The sequence below is a fragment of the Arachis hypogaea genome, chromosome 18 (genome assembly GCF_003086295.3).
Source record: "Arachis hypogaea cultivar Tifrunner chromosome 18, arahy.Tifrunner.gnm2.J5K5, whole genome shotgun sequence".
In the NCBI taxonomy this organism is placed as follows: domain Eukaryota; kingdom Viridiplantae; phylum Streptophyta; class Magnoliopsida; order Fabales; family Fabaceae; genus Arachis; species Arachis hypogaea.
Window position 1 is genome coordinate 18,115,011 of NC_092053.1, and position 16,691 is coordinate 18,131,701.

General features: G+C 41.0%; 1 protein-coding gene across 1 annotated transcript; it reads right to left on the minus strand.

Annotated features, from left to right (window-relative positions):
• Positions 1-13,636: 13,636 nt before the first annotated feature.
• LOC112769684 (serine/threonine-protein phosphatase 7 long form homolog) lies at positions 13,637-16,474 on the minus strand. The gene is made up of 3 exons (XM_025814169.1): positions 15,918-16,474; positions 14,179-14,266; positions 13,637-14,086 (listed from the first exon to the last, which is right to left on the minus strand). The coding sequence occupies exons 1-3, from the start codon at positions 16,472-16,474 to the stop codon at positions 13,637-13,639; spliced, it is 1,095 nt and encodes a 364-aa protein (XP_025669954.1).
• Positions 16,475-16,691: the final 217 nt, after the last annotated feature.

Below are 16,691 nucleotides of genomic sequence, written 5' to 3' on the forward strand. Positions count from 1 at the left end.
GATCTGCCCAGTGATTGGGTTTCGGACACGGGGAAGAGGAAGAAGCGGCGATGCTGAGGACCTGGCGACGGCGGTGGCGCTGACGACCAGATAACTGTGGCGACGATGGAGGGCTACTGGGCTAGGGTACGTTATTCCTTTGCTTCAGAGGGCTAGGGTTCACGAGTGGAGTGAGACTGAGATGAATGAATGGGGGAAGAGGGGGGGTGGTTCATGAGTGGGTCCGGGTCGGGTTTCATTTTTTTTTAACCAATTAAAAAACGGCGTCGTTTTAGAGGAACCGGCCGGTCACCAGTCTAGCCCAACCGGCCAATTCTTGATCGGTTCATCGATTTTTCAGCGGTTTTCTCTCCAACAGTTATTGGAAGAGGACCGGACCGCTTGCATCGCCGGTTTGCAGTTGAACCGGTCAAACCGGTCGGTCCGGTCCGATTTTCAAAACCTTAGATGAGGGTGAGAATCAAATGCGTTTAGGTTACTCCTTTTTCATTTTTTTATTCCAGATTAACGTGAGAGTGACGCGTGGCTTGATGAGCTACTACTATTATACAAGTAATAGATATAGATACTAATACTAATACTAATACTAATATACTAATATATATATATATATATTAGTGTAAAACCCGGGCGTAGCCTAAGTTCAAATATTGATCCATTATAAAAATTTATTAGTGCATATCTATTAATATTAATAATTATTTTTAATTTTAAAAAGTTTTTTGTAAATAAAAATTTATTATCTGATGTATATGATTGTTTTAGCCTATATTTATAGAGGTCAAATAATTTTATTTTTTTTTAGTCCATATTAATATCTATTTACAAAAAAATGTATATACTAAAATTTATTTCATTGATTATTTTTAAATGAATTAGACATTGTTATTGTAGAAACTAAATTAAAAAAATAATATAAAAAGTATATAAATTATATCTTATTAATAAATTACACTTTAATATGATTTTAACTAATATTATTTAAACGTATTTATTCTCTTAATGTTTAATGTAAAAAATATCCCAACATAAATTATATGACATTAATCTATTTTTTAATCATAATCAATTTTGTAAAGTCACATTTATACCAACATTTTTTGTCTATAAGTATTTTTACATATGATGAATTAGAACATAAAATTATTTTCTGCATAGCAATTAGAACATGATATATTAAATAAATACAAATACCAATACGAAAAGAGAAAAAATATATTTCTAAAGAACTAAATTTCAATTTAATTTATACTTAAAAGTTGGAATAAAAAACTCTTACTCTCAAAAAAAAATTACTATCACAAAATTATTTTTTTTCTTTTGACAATTTGCATTAACATGATAGAACACTACAAATTTGCACATATTTTTCTTAAGATTAAGATCTCTTTAAAACCATAAATAATTTTAAGTGGACCGCGTGCTGCTTAGTAAATTTTTATGGTTTAAAATTTTATTTTTATGTGTTTTTATATAACTTTTTTTAAATTTTTTTATTCATTATATATGAGGCATTTAATAGTAGATTCAAATAATAACTGATGATTGGGGCAAAAAACAGAAATAAACCAAGGGAAGCCATATTTTACGTGAATTGATGCGTGAGTATCTTTTCTATCTTTTTCTAGTGAATTTGCATCTAATTTGTTGAGTTTAATTAAGAATTAATTATATTTTAGCCACTATGGATGCTATTTTGAGTTTTGTGCAATTTTATTTATTTTAGGTAGCATTCGGATGGATTTGATAAAGTTTCTGCAGAGAAAGAGAAGAAACCAAGGAAATGGCAGTGAGGAGCTATGCGCACGCGTGATCGACGCGTGCGCGTGATCTGGAAGTATCACCCATGTTCTAATTGAGTTCTTGTATAACTTGGAAAAGCTCTTTACTTGAACAATAGTTTGAAAACATATTATCCTGAATTTCTAATTGTTTGTATTTAACGGGATACGTGACATATAATTCTTTTATTTTTGGACAATTAGGATTCTTGTGGCATATAAATTGGAATTTGATCATCACCTTCTAATTAGAATCAATTGACTAAGGAATTGGCAGTTGATGAATTTTAGGAGACTAGGAAAGTCTAAGGAATTATAGTCTAGTCACAAATAGTTTGCCATGAATTAAATTTTACATGATTAAAATTAGTTAATAAGAAAAGTCAATCCAGAAAATAGATAACTCTAAAACCTTACCTGTTTCTTCATATTTTATTCCTCACCAATTCACCTGCCTGTCTTCAAACTCTTCTTTATTTTTTAATGTTTTTGAAGTTCCAAACACTATTTTCTGTTTGTTTAACTAATCCTATCAAACACTATTATTGCTTAATCCATCAATCCTCCAGGGATCGACCCTTACTCATGTAAAGTATTACTTGGTACGACCCGGTGCACTTGTCGGTTAGTCTATGGTTAGAAATTCCGCACCAAATTTTTGACACCATTGTCAAGGATTGATAGTGATTAACAACTATTCGTTGTTTGATTGCTTATATTAGATAATTTTTACTTTGATTAGATTTTTTTTAATTTTTATTTGTTCGTCTTTTTTTTTCTTTCTTTATTTCCGTTCACCCCTCCCCTACCCCGTTTTTCTTTTTATTTCTTTTACTTTCGTTTTTTTTTATTTTTATTTTTTTTTCTCTTTCCGTTTTGTTTTCTTTTTAATTTTTTTTTCTTCTTTTCCGTTCAGCATCCCCCTCCCCTGCTGTTTCGTTCTTGTTTCCCATTCCCCTGCCCTGTGCCTTTTTTTTTACTTCCTTTTATCTTTAATTTTTTATTTTATTTTATTTTGTTTTCAAAACCTTTCGTTCGTGATTTATTGTTCTTTTTTATTTTTATTTTCTTTTATTTTTGTTTTGTTTCTTTCCATTAATTTTTTTTATTTTTTATATTTTATTAGTCTTATTTTAATTTTATTTTTAATTTAAAGAAAAAAATAATAAAAAAATAATTTTAAATAAATAAATAAACTAATATTTTTTTTAATTTCTGAAATTAGGTTTGGTGTTTTCTAGTTAATTTAATTTAATTTTTTTATTTTAATTTTTAAAATTCTGTTCTTTCTTCTTTGCTTTTCTGTTTACCACATGGTGCATTTAATTTTGTTTGGTGTGTTGTGCTAAGGAAAAATAATGGAGAGAGATCACATGGGTTACTACTCCCACCCAAGTAGTAATTCATATGATTGTGGATGGAGGAAATATCCGAATTTTGGTTGGCAAGGTCAAAACCAAAGAAACTTCAGTGCTCCATGTTCCAACTATCAAGAACCCCCATCTCCATATTCATATCAAGAACCACCACCTCTCTATCCGTATCAAGAACCATCATCTTTCTACCCATATCAAGAGCCACTATCTCCCTATCCATACCAAGAACCATCCTCTTTTTTACACTTATCAAGAACCATCACCTCCTCCTTATTCATCTCAAATACCATCAGATCTTGAGCTTCTCATGAAAGAATTCTTACATGATATAAAGACAAGTGTCAAAAATGTAGAAAAACATGTGCAGTCGATTATCAAACCACAGGAAGAGGAGCAAGCAAATTCCTTCCCGAGAGATATAATACAAGATCCTATAGAAGAAAGTGAGGAAATCAATCAAAGGAGTTCATACTCCAGTGAACTAGAGAACTTTCCATCCTCACACATGGAAGAAGAGGAAGATGCAAAAACAAAAGAGGAAGATGCACAACCTCCCATGCCCTTGGTAAGCAATAAAGAAGAGATTGAATTAGAAGACAACTACCAAGAGGAAGAGGTTGAAATTGAGGAAGCTTGCAAAGAAGTGGAAGAATTCAAAGAAAAACACAACGGAGTGGAGCTTGCAAGACCTCTCCCAAGGCCATTACCATCCAATACAACATTCAAGAGGGTAAAATTTCTATCCTTAACATTTACTTTCCCACTTGAATATGGGTTACTGGAGACGGATGATCAACTTAGAGTTCTTTGTGACATTAAGAGTGAGAGGAAGATGGTTAGTGGTAAGAGTTGTCAAGCAAGGTTCAATATGGTTGTATGCTCCAAATTGAAGTGCAAGGATTGGTGTAGAGCTCAATTGAATAGGTCTAGAAGGTTGTTTGGATATTTCTGTGAGAATTCAGATTAATTGCCACCCGGTGGGAACAATGGTGATCCACAAGAAGACGAGTGTAAAAGAAAGGTTTGGGACCCTGGAATTCATTCTCACAATCAACACTATTGGGGCCTTGTCACTTGCTTCAACTTGCACGAAGGAGTTATGCGCCTAGTTTGGAATCCCAGTGGCCATTGGATTAACAAACATTGGTAGAGATTCCTGGATCAGTACAAGCACAAGCCACCATGACAAGGAGCTCACCACATGTCCAACTTAAGGACTTTAACTAAAAGTGCTAGGTGGGAGACAACCCACCGTGGTGTGATCATTCCTTTTCATTCTTAGCTTTATTTTGTTTTATTTTTATTAGTAGTATTTTTCTTACTTATTTGATTTTTATTAAGTTCTTACTAATTTTCTGATCATGCAGCTATTTTATCACAGGAACCGAACACCTCAGGCTAAAAAAAAAAAAAAAACACACGACGCGCAAGCGTCGCTGACGCGTACGCGTCATATGGGTGTGCGTGAAAAAATAAAGTGAATAGAGAGTTGCGCGTGCGCGCGGCTGGCTTCGCGCGAATCGCGTAAAACCCAGGGCACGCGGACGCATGCCTGACGCTGACACGTCATTAAGGAAATTCGCAACTCACGCGTACACGTGCCGTACGCGTACGCGTCGCCTTCGCCGCCCAGTTTTAATTTTCTTTCTCTCTCTCCCAATCCTAATTCTCTCGTGTTCTTTTATCCTTTTATTTTTCTTTTCTCATAATATCTGTCTCTTTTTATTTTCAGTTCTTCTTTGCTTGAGGACAAGCAAACATTTAAGTTTGGTGTTGATGCTTCGCTTAAGAATTTTCTGTCTATTCCGATGGCACCAAAAGGGAGGCGAATCATCTTCACTGAGGAGCACAACCTGAAGAATAAAACGACCGCTCAGATAACTAAAGTGGTTGAGTTCCTTTCATTTTTATTCCCTCTTGCTTTTATTATGTATGTTCCGGTTTTTTGCTATTTTGCTTTGTTTCCTGCATGATCCTTTATTAGTAGATTCATAGGTTCTAGTTTAATTTTTCTGTTAAGTGCTTTAATTCTGAAAGATGTCTCATGTATTGCCCACTAAGCTTGAAATCAAAAAGAAAGAAGAACAGATGTAGTGCATGAGAATTTGAGTTTAATTTTTAGAGTAGTCTCATTTACTTAGATGTGGTAGTATTTTTCTGTGATTCTGAATGAATGCTTGAACAATGCATATTTTTTATAGTGAAGTTTATGAATGTTAAAATTGTTGGCTCTTGAAAGAATGATGAAAAAGAGAAATGTTATTGATAATATGAAAAAACAAAAAATTGATTCTTGAAGCAAGAAAAAGCAGTGAAAAACACAAAGCTTGCGGAAAAAATAATAATAATAATAATAATAAAATTAAAAAAAAGCAAGCAGAAAAAGCCAATAACCCTTTAAACTAAAAGGCAAGGGTAAAAAGGATCCAAGGCTTTGAGCATTAATGGATAGGAGGGCCCAAAGGAATAAAATCATGGCCTAAGCGGCTAAATCAAGTTGTCCCTAACCATGTGCTTGTGGCGTGAAGGTGTCAAGTGAAAAGCTTGAGACTGAGCGGTTAAAGTCGTGGTCCAAAGCAAAAAGAGTGTGCTTAAGAACTCTGGGCACCTCTAGCTGGGGACTCTAGCAAAGCTGAGTCACAATCTGAAAAGGTTCACCCAGTTAGTGTCTCTGGCATTTATGTATCCGGTGGTAATACTGGAAAACAAAATGCTTAGGGTCACAGCCAAGACTCATAAAGTAGCTGTGTTCAAGAATCAACATACTGAACTAGGAGAGCCAATAACACTATCTGAATTCTGAGTTCCTCTGGATGCCAATCATTCTGAACTTCAAAGGATAAAAGTGAGATGCCAAAACTATTCAGGATTGCAGTTGTAAACCCCACTATCAGAAGAGACGTGAGCTTAATCGAACTCTCATTCCCATGCAAATTCACATCCTAAGCTTATATTAGTTTTGGTTGCTTGAGGACAAGCAACAGTTTAAGTTTGGTGTTGTGATGCGTGAGCATCTTTCCTATCTTTTCCTAGTGAATTCGCACCTAATTTATTGAGTTTAATTAAGAATTAATTATATTTTAGCCACTATGGATGCTATTTTGAGTTTTGTGCAATTTTATTTATTTTAGGTAGCATTCGGATGGATTTGATGAAGTTTCTGCAGAGAAAGAGAAGAAACCAAGGAGATGGCAGCGAGGAGCGACGCACACGCGTGATCGACGCGTGCGCGTGATCTGGAAGTATGACCCATGTTCTAATTGAGTTCTTGTATAACTTGGAAAAGCTCTTTACTTGAACAATAGCTTGAAAACATATTATCCTGAATTTCTAATTGTTTGTATTTAACGGGATACGTGACATATAATCCCTTTATTTTTGGACAATTAGGATTCTTGTGGCATATAAACTGGAATTTGATCATCACCCTCTAATTGGAATCAATTGACCAAGGAATTGGCAGTTGATGAATTTTAGAGGAGACCAGGAAGGTCTAAGGAATTAGGGTCTAGTCACAAATAGTTTGCCATGAATTAAATCTTACATGATTAAAATTAGTTAATAAGAAAAGTCAATCCAGAAAATAGATAACTCTAAAACCTTAACTGTTTCTTCATATTTTATTCCTCACCTATTCACCTGCCTGTCTTCAAACTCTTCTTTATTTTTTAATGTTTTTGAACTTCCAAACACTATTTTTTGTTTGTCTAACTAATCCTATCAAACACTATTATTGCTTAATCCATCAATCCTCGTGGGATCGACCCTTACTCACGTAAGGTATTACTTGGTACGACCCGGTGCACTTGCCGGTTAGTCTGTGGTTAGAAATTCCGCACCATGAATCAGCCAAGTTGAAAATTGCTTCATCAATCAACCAAAGGACATTTCTATGTAATTCGAATGAGCTAAATTCGAATTACATTTCTATATAATTCGAATCTACTCAACTCGAATTCTACAAGAACAAAATGCACACTAATTCGAATCTACATGATTCGAACTATAAGCATACATAATTTGAACTAGGTGAGTTCGAATTACATAGGTGCAAGCTTCCCCAAGTAATTCGTACCAAGCTGATTCGAATTACCTCCATGCACGCCATGCAACGTAATTCAAAGTGAGTCAATTCGAATTACACAAATCGTATTTTGAACCAGGCTGGTTCGAATTAGTGAGGACCAGACCTGAATATATATGGTGTGAACTTGAGTTGCTCTCATTAGAGGGGTAAGATGGCTATTGATGAGAGTTTTGTAGTGTTAGTTCACCACAGAGGATCGATTAAGAGGAAAACTTGTTCCGGTGTGAAGTTCACTGATAAGGATCCTCTCTGTATTATCGTGAGGCCTACGACGAGCTATGATGACCTTGTTAGCTCTGTACTGCTGAAACTTGGTCTGGAAGGTGTGAAACGGGTTAAGAAGTTTTTCTATCGCATTCCAATCACGGTGCTCCAGGAAACGGTGAAGTATGATTGTTTCACGATCGGGAGTGATGAGGACTTGTTGGTCATGTTTCATTATCGCCGGCAGTTTCCGGAAGTGAGGACACCAGAACTGTTGGCAAAGTTGGTTGATGTGGTATCCAACTCGGGGGGTTCGAACCGGAATACCACCACTTTAGCCACGGTAGCCGGTTCTAGCTCCAGACCTGCCATTGCTTCTTCCTCCGTCCCTGCGTACGAGCCACCCGTCCAGCCTGTCGCCTCCCCTTTGTTCGCTGTTGATCTCAACGGCAGTGTAGGCGACGAGGTCGGAACAGGGGAATTTCTGCCGACCTCTTTACAGTGTGCTGCACCACCTGGGGTTGGAGATGGATTGTTGGATGATCCAGAGGATGATGATGTCGAGCCGGATATGATTGCTGATGACAGTGGCGATGATATTAGAGCGAGTGAGCCTGCTGGGGCGAAAGGTGGTTCTAGCTCTGGCACACAGTAGTACCCTCCACATTTTTCCTCTTTGGACTTGGATGCCATGAGGCAGGAGAGGGTTCCTGGGCAGCCTGCTGGATTTGGCGCTAGAGATGCGGAAGGGTCTGCAGGTCTGACAGAGTTCAAGGTTGGTCAACAATTTCAGGATAAAGATGAGGCCCTATTAAGTGTGAAGACTTACAGCATCCGCCGAGGGGTACAGCACAAGGTAGTGGAGTCTGACTATCGCCGGTATGTGGGCAAGTGTTATGAGTTCGGGAATGTGTGCACATGCTTGATTCGGCTGAGTCTCCGACAGCGCAAGGGCCTTTGGGAGGTCAAACGGTACAATGGACCGCATACGTGTCTCGCCACCTCCATCTCCAGCTACCACAGGTAGGGGTGTTCGCGGTACGGTTTGGTTAGGTTTTTGAGAGAAATGTCATCCAATCCAATCGTCTAATTAAACTGCGGTTCGGTTTGGTTTGGTTCGGTTTGTTCGATTTTTTCAATCAATTCAAAAAAAATACTACAATACTATTTCACAAAGTCTTATACAATAAAATCGACCAACACAAATACACAATTGAAATCAACAATCCGGTGTCACTCATATTCTCACTTGAACTGACATCAAACTTACTAAACAAATACATTAAACAACAAAATCAATTTACAAGCAATTTACAAAATCAAGATCTTGTTTACAAAATCAAGATCCTGTTTATAAAATCAAGCAATTTACAAAATCATTAACCAACCAGCAACAATACCGACAATAAAATAATTCAACAATAATTCAGTAATTCAAAACCTCCAACACTTGATCCAAAACCTCCAAAACACTTGATCCTATTTTGTTCTTTATTGTCATCAAAATGCAGTGAAGAGGATTTGTATATCTCTGGACTCTGGATGCATCCTATACCTGTCATGATAAAAAAAATCAAGAAAATGATTCAGCTTTTATCACAAAATAGGACAATGTAAAATTATAGTCATCTTTGCCTAACAAAAAATAAGCCATAAATTAGAACAACACTAAAATTAAAATAACATAAATTAGAACACCAAACCACAAACTCAAATTAAATAAGTAAAACAGAGAACACTATAAACTTAGATAATAAAAATAAGATCACAGAACAAATTTTCAAACAGAAATTATCAAATAGAACCACAAATTACCAAAGCTGCAAGAACAAATTAGAAAGAACAGAACCAAAAATCCTAAACCAAAAATCATATAGCAAAATAAAAATAGAACCAATTATTAAAACAAAACTAAGAACACCTAATTAGATCCCAAAAAATTAGAACAAAACCAGCAATAAATAGCAACCAGCAAATTACCAACAATAAACATCAACCAGCAAGGCAGCAAGCCAGCAACAAAACCAACAATAAAATAATTCATCAAATTAACAATGCACCCACCAGTAAACAGCAAGTAGCAACAAATAAACAATGCACCAGTAAACAGCAAATGGTTCAAATTACCTGAATCGGTGGCTCGGGCTCCATATTGACTTGGGAGGAAGGACAGAAACCAGCAATAAACTGAAGTTTAAATCAATGACCAGCAACTACCAAGAATAAACTGAACAAAACCTGATAATCTGAACAATAAATCAAGGACAGAAAACAGCAATAAACTGAAGTTTAAATCAATAACCAGCAATAAACAAGCAATAAACTGAACAAAACCTGATAATCTGAACAATAAATCAAGGACAGAAACCAGCAATAAACTGAAGTTTAAATCAATAACCAGTAATAAACTAGCAATGCCTGAACAAAACCTGATAAACTGAACAAAACCTGAACAATAAATTGATAACCCTAAACTGAACAATAAATCAGCAAGACCAAATTACCAACAATAAATTGAATAGATGGTAAACAGCAATACCAACAATAACCCTAAACTAAATAAACTGAACAATAACCAGCAATACCAACAATGCATCAGTAAAGATTACCTGAATAGATGGCTCGGGCTCCATATTCACTTGAATCGGTGGCTGGGTGGGAGATTGGGAGGTGCTGTCTTGATCGTGGGTGACCCTAAACCCAGAACCCAGAAACGCTGCTGGGTGAGGTGGCAAGGTCGGAGGTGGCGAGGTCGGAGGTCCTGTGTTGATCGTCGCCCGTCGATGCTGTCTGGCATGTCTGCTGTGCTGTCCTGTGGCTGTTGGGTCAGTGGGTGACTGGGTGGTGACGAGCCAGGTGAGGTGCTGTGTTGAGCTGGGTCTTCGTCTTTGTGGTGCATCGGCGGTGGGGGATCTGCTCTCTTCAGCGGTGGGATTTGGAGGAAGGCTTCGAGACTCAAGGACGTGGGTGGCTCAGGCTGGCTCCGTGGCTGGGTGAGTGGGTGCGCAGGCCGTAGAGGGCGAGATATGGTGGCTCAGGCTGGCTCCGATCTGGGATTTGGGGGTTAGGTTTTCATGGGGGATTTGGGGAGGGAGGGAGTCGTGCAGCACTAGGACTCGTTTGGAGGGTGGGGGTCTGGGGGGTGGGGTTGGTAGATTTTAATTTTTAGGATTTTTGGTAGAACCGGTTTGGTTCGGTTGGGTTAGGGTTTTGGTGATAAGAACCGAAAACCGAACTAAACCGCAAAAAAATAGCAAAATAACATTTTTTTGGTTTTTTCAGTTTTCGGTTAGTTCGATTTTTGGTTTTTTCGGTTCGGTTCTTCAATTTAGTTCCGTTCGGATCGGTTTTGAACACCCTTAACCACAGGAGTTTGGATTATCATGTGATATCGGCATTCATTATGCCAATGGTTAGGGCTGATGCATCCGTCAGCATCAAGGTGCTCCTAAATGGCATGGCCGCACACTTTGGGTTTAGGCCAACGTACAGGAGGGTCTGGTTGGCGAAGCAGAAGGCTGTTGCCCTCATCTATGGTGACTGGGATGAGTCGTACAACGAGCTCCCTAGGTGGGTGTTAGGAGTCCAGTTGACGATGCCTGGTACTGTTGCAGTCCTTAGGACGAGCCCTGTTCGAGTTGGTGGACAGCTGGATGAGTCTCAAGCTTATTTTCACAGACTATTCTGGACGTTTTCACTGTGTATCGAGGTATTCTGTCATTGGAAGCCACTGGTTAGTATTGACGGCACCCATCTGTATGGCAAGTATGGGGGAACGTTGCTTGTCGCGATTGCACAGGACGGGAACTCCAACATACTCCATGTTGCATTCGCATTAGTCGAGGGTGAGAATGCTGAGTCCTGGTCCTTCTTTCTCTCCCACCTGCGTCAGCACGTGACATCTCAGCCGGGTCTGCTGGTTATATCGAACAGGCATAACGGCATCAAGGCCGCGCTTGAGGCTCCCGACGGAGGCTGGTTACTTCCATCTGCATACCAGGCATTCTGCATTCGACATGTAGCGGCAAATTTCGCACTAACCTTCAATGGCAAAGCCGCAAGGAGGCTTCTTGTCAACGTGGCGTATGCTAAGACCGAGGTAGAGTTCAATTACTGGTTTGATATTCTGCGGTCTGAAGACCCGGAGATGTGTGACTGGGCGAACCGGATTGAGTATTCCATGTGGACACAGCATTGTGATGAGGGGCGGAGATTCGGGCACATGACGACAAATATCTCTGAGTGTGTGAACTCAATCCTCAAGGGTGTCAGAAACCTCCCTGTGTGCTCGCTAGTGAAGGCAACATACGGAAGGTTGGCCAAACTATTTGTTCACAAGGGGAAAGAGGCTAAGGCCTAGCTGGGAACCAGACAACAATTCAGTCAGCACTTGGTGAAGTGTATCGAGGCCAACTTGAAGACGGCGAGGTGCTTCACGGTGACTTTGTACGACAGGGATAACTCGGAGTTCACCGTCGCAGAGACGACTCCGACTGGTTTGTTCTCACTGGGTAGCTACAGAGTCTCGCTTGCATCTCAGACATGTGGCTGCGGATACTTCCAAGCACTTCATTTCCCGTGTCCGCACGCACTGGCATGCTGTGCCTACTCACGGCTTATATGGTAGCCTTACGTCCACCAGGTGTATCGTCTTAGTTCGGTGTTCAGTATGTATCGGATGGGATTCACACCTCCCATTCCGGAGGGTTTCTGGCCACCATATGATGGGCCGACTGTGATCCCGGATCCTAACAAGAGGCGTGCGAGAGAAGGTCGTCCGAGGTCAACTAGGATACGGACCAATATGGACGAGGCAGATCCGAACCGGCCAAAGAGATGTGGCTTCTGTCGACAACCCGGACACACACGTCGGAGTTGCCCACAGGTCGGAGGAGCAGAGCACACAGGGGGACATGAGTAGGTGTATTGTTAGCTTTGGTACTTTGTTTATTTCACTTTGGCATTTAGATTCCACTGTTATAGGTTTCCTTACTTGTAGTTGATAAATGATAGAATTTGTTAATGTTAATGCGATGTACTTTGCATGGGATCTTAATTAATGAATATGATATGTTTCCGGAGTTTTGAACAAAATGTCTGTTGAATGCACACGACAATAAATAAATCTACAAATTAAATTAATACATGATGCGGAAACTATGCTAGTAACTGAAATAAACAATAAACAGCCATTTTCAAAGTACAATATCATGATTTGGAATAACATACTAAAACATAAATAACCAAACTACATGTTGGATCGTCAAAATACATCAACGACAATAATAAACTTGGCTAAGATACAACAATGAACATGAACAAACAACATACAGGATACATGAATCATCTAAACAGATGCGAGCTGGTGAAGCAACGACGGGGTACCCGTGTCCTGTGGCCTCTCCGGATAAGCGGCTCCTCGTCCTCGATCTCATCCTCCTCCTCATCCGGGGCAGGCTGTGCAGGTGGCCTAGGTTGGATGGGTGCCCCAGACGGCCCGGCAACTGAATGCAATAGAGCAGTGTAGGCAGAAGGAGGAGTACCACCCAATGCAAAATGGTCAGCAGCAGGCATCGTAGGAGGCTCGTTCAGATCGACATCTAAAGGTGCCTGTGTGCCGGAGCTCTGACTACGCCTACGGGCTGCATCATCCTCCTGCATAATGGCAGTAATCTCGTCTAGAAAGTGTGACCCGCCGAAGTTGGCATCAAACCCATCACCTGCCATGAAGTCTGAAAACATCGTCCCCGGGCTAACCCATGGCGTACTCTCCTGAAGTGTCTGGTCATCGGCTGGGACACCAACGAAGTAATCTCCAAGCGACCCCGAACCAAGTCCTCCGTCACCATGGTCAGCCCCATCACCCATACCTGACCCATACTACTCGCCTCCATGCCCGCCAACATGGGGACTAACACCACCAACTGTAACATGCCTAGCAGCAACCCCCCCCCCCACGGGCCCGTGCTGATCGTCGTCATCATGATCACCGTGCTCGTCCGCCGCAGCACGCCCTCTCCGTCTTCCTCCATGCGCTCGTCGTCTTCCTCCACGTCGACCGTCCCCGTCAGCCTCATCCATAGCCTGGTCTAGCCACCACTCATGATGGCTCTGTCGTGTCCCCACACGAGCTCTCCTCTCGACCCGACCCTATCCGGCACGTCGTCAACACGATCCATGTTAGGAACTCACCCAGCACCCCTCTGTGACGCCTCCACAGGAATAGGAACGGCTTTCGGATCCCCCAAATACATCTCTGGTGACAAGAACCTCTTTCCATGCTGACTCCACCAGTCCAGGAAGTCATGTGAGGGTCCAGGGTCTGCAACAACATCGAACCAGAGAACGTAGTCTGCATGGCTCTCCCAATGAAGATGCCAGAACTGCAAAGCAGACGGGAACCAACGATCACCGCCTCTCCCGTCCTTCGACATCAGAAAGTCGATGTTCAGGGCGGGCTGCGGACGGGGCTGGACTCCGCCGAACTGCGGTAGAACCCTATCTATCTGATGCCACTCTATAACGGCAAAGTATATCAGTGACGTCACAGACCACCACATCGCCGTATGCCGAGGCTCCAACACCTCCGGATGCACAACCTGCAGTACCTCGGGGTAGCTATACGGCATCCAGATAAACTGCACAAAGATTCCAACATTGTCAGGCCAACTCATGCTCCAAATTCATAAAGTTTAATTAATTAAATAAACTTAGCCGGTAGTATACTCACATCCCTGGCCTGTAACATGTCTATCCTCAATCTCCACATCTGCACTATAGGTCCCTTCTCGCTACCGGAAATGTTGTAACCTGACCACCTGCATCTCACATGGGTGTTATGGCTAATTAAAAGTGTAACAGATTTGTAATATATTACAAGCGTACATGGAATTAACTATTTTAACTTGAAATAGAAAAGTCTGAGTAGGTGATGAGCAGATATTTTATACGCTTTTTGGGGTTAATTTCATATAGTTTTTAGTATGTTTTAGTTAATTTTTAATTTATTTTCATCAAATTTTAGGCAAAATTCATATTTCTAGACTTTACTACGAGTTTGTGTGTTTTTCTGTAATTTCAGGTATTTTCTGGCTGAAATTGAGGGAGCTGAGCAAAAATCTGATTCAGGCTGAAAAAGGACTGCTGATGCTGTTGGATTCTGACCTCTCTGCACTCGGGATGGAATTTCTGGAGCTACAGAAGTCCAAATGGCGCGCTTCCAATTGCGTTGGAAAGTAGACATCCAGGGCTTTCCAGCAATATATAATAATCCATACTTTGCTCAAGGATAGACGATGTAAACTGGCGTTCAACGCCAGTTCCATGTTGCAGTCTGGCGTCCAGCGCCAGAAACACGTCACAAGTTGGAGTTCAACGCCAGAAACAGGTTACAGCCTGGCGTTGAACGCCCAAAACAGCTCAGGCACGTGAGAAGCTTTAGTCTCAGCCCCAGCACATACCAAGTGGGCCCCAGAAGTGGATTTCTGCACTATCTATCATAGTTTACTTAATTTCTGTAAACCTAGGTTTCTAGTTTAGTATTTAAACAACTTTTAGAGACTTATTTTGTATCTCATGACATTTTTAGATCTGAACTTTGTACTCTTTGACGGCATGAGTCTCTAAACTCCATTGTTGGGGGTGAGGAGCTCTGCTGTGTCCTGATGAATTAATGCAAGTATTTCTGTTTTTCCATTCAAACACGCGTGTTCCTATCTAAGATATCCATTCGCACTTCAACATGAATGTGATGAACGTGACAATCATCATCATTCTCCCATGAACGCGTGCCTGACAACCACTTCCATTCACCGTAGAATGAATGAATATCTCTTGGATCTCTTAATCAGAATCTTCGTGGTATAAGCTAGATTGATGGCAGCATTCAGGAGAATCCGGAAAGTCTAAACCTTGTCTGTGGTATTCCGAGTAGAATTCAGGGATTGAATGACTGTGATGAGCTTCAAACTCGCGAGTGCTGGGCGTAGTGACAGACGCAAAAGGATAGTAAATCCTATTCCGGTACGATTGAGAACCTGCAGATGATTAGCCGTGCGGTGACAGCGCACTTGGACCCTTTTCACTGGAAGGATGGATGGTAGCCATTGACGACGGTGATCCACCAACACATAGCTTGCTATAGGAGGACGTGCGTGCGTGAATCAGAAAACAGAGGAAACCAGAATTTCAGAAGACAAAGCATCTCCAAAACTCCAACATATTCTCCATTACTGCATACAAGTATAATTTGTGTTCTGCCTTTTTTCTTTTTACAATTCAAACTAAAAATTATTATTGATATTATATCCTGACTAAGAGTTACAAGATAACCATAGCTTGCTTCAAGCCAACAATCTCCGTGGGATCGACCCTTACTCACGTAAGGTATTACTTGGACGACCCAGTGCACTTGCTGGTCATGTGTGCGAAATTGTAAGAGAGTAACAATTTTGTGCACCAGTAGGGTACCTCGAGGCCAACGGCCAGCTGCACGTATCATACCCGGCAGGCCTAAACCTAGGAAAGCGCCAAAAGATCCAGAACTGAAGTAGCTGAAGTGGGCCTGCTAACTTCACCACATGTCTGTTCGCCACTCGGCACATGCACCGGTACAACCATGCCAGTGCTGCAGACCCCCAACTGTAGGTACCCATCTCCTCAAGCCTAGGTACGTAGGGAAGCCATCTGATGTGAATGCGGTTGCCAGACTTGTCAGTAAATAGCTGAGTGCCCAACAACATCATGATATAGGCACGAGCAAAGCGCCGCACAATCTCCTCATCGGCTCCCTCGAGGCACTCTCCAAAAGTCTCCTGGAACCAAGTGCAGTTTACTGCGAACTTCTGAACCTGGCTCGGAGGAGGAATCACTCCAAGCAACTCCTGGAACCACACCCAAGTTGGACGGCCACCCTGGATGTATATCTGGAAATCTGTAAGGCAACCGCTGACATAACGCCCGTCCACTGGCAACCCCAACTGGTACGCCACATCCTGAAGTGTGATCGTGCACTCTCCGAACGGCATATAGAAGGTGTGCGTCTCCGAACACCACCGCTCGACAAAGGCACTGACAAGGGGCTCATTTAACCGGAACCATCTATCGTTCAGCCTCGCAAGATGGTATAATCCGGCCATCTGCAAGTACGGAACATACCGCTCATTGAATGGCATGCCCTGCTGCCGCCGCATGCTGGAGATGCATCGCTGTGGCTGCGCATTACATGGACCGCATTATTAGAAC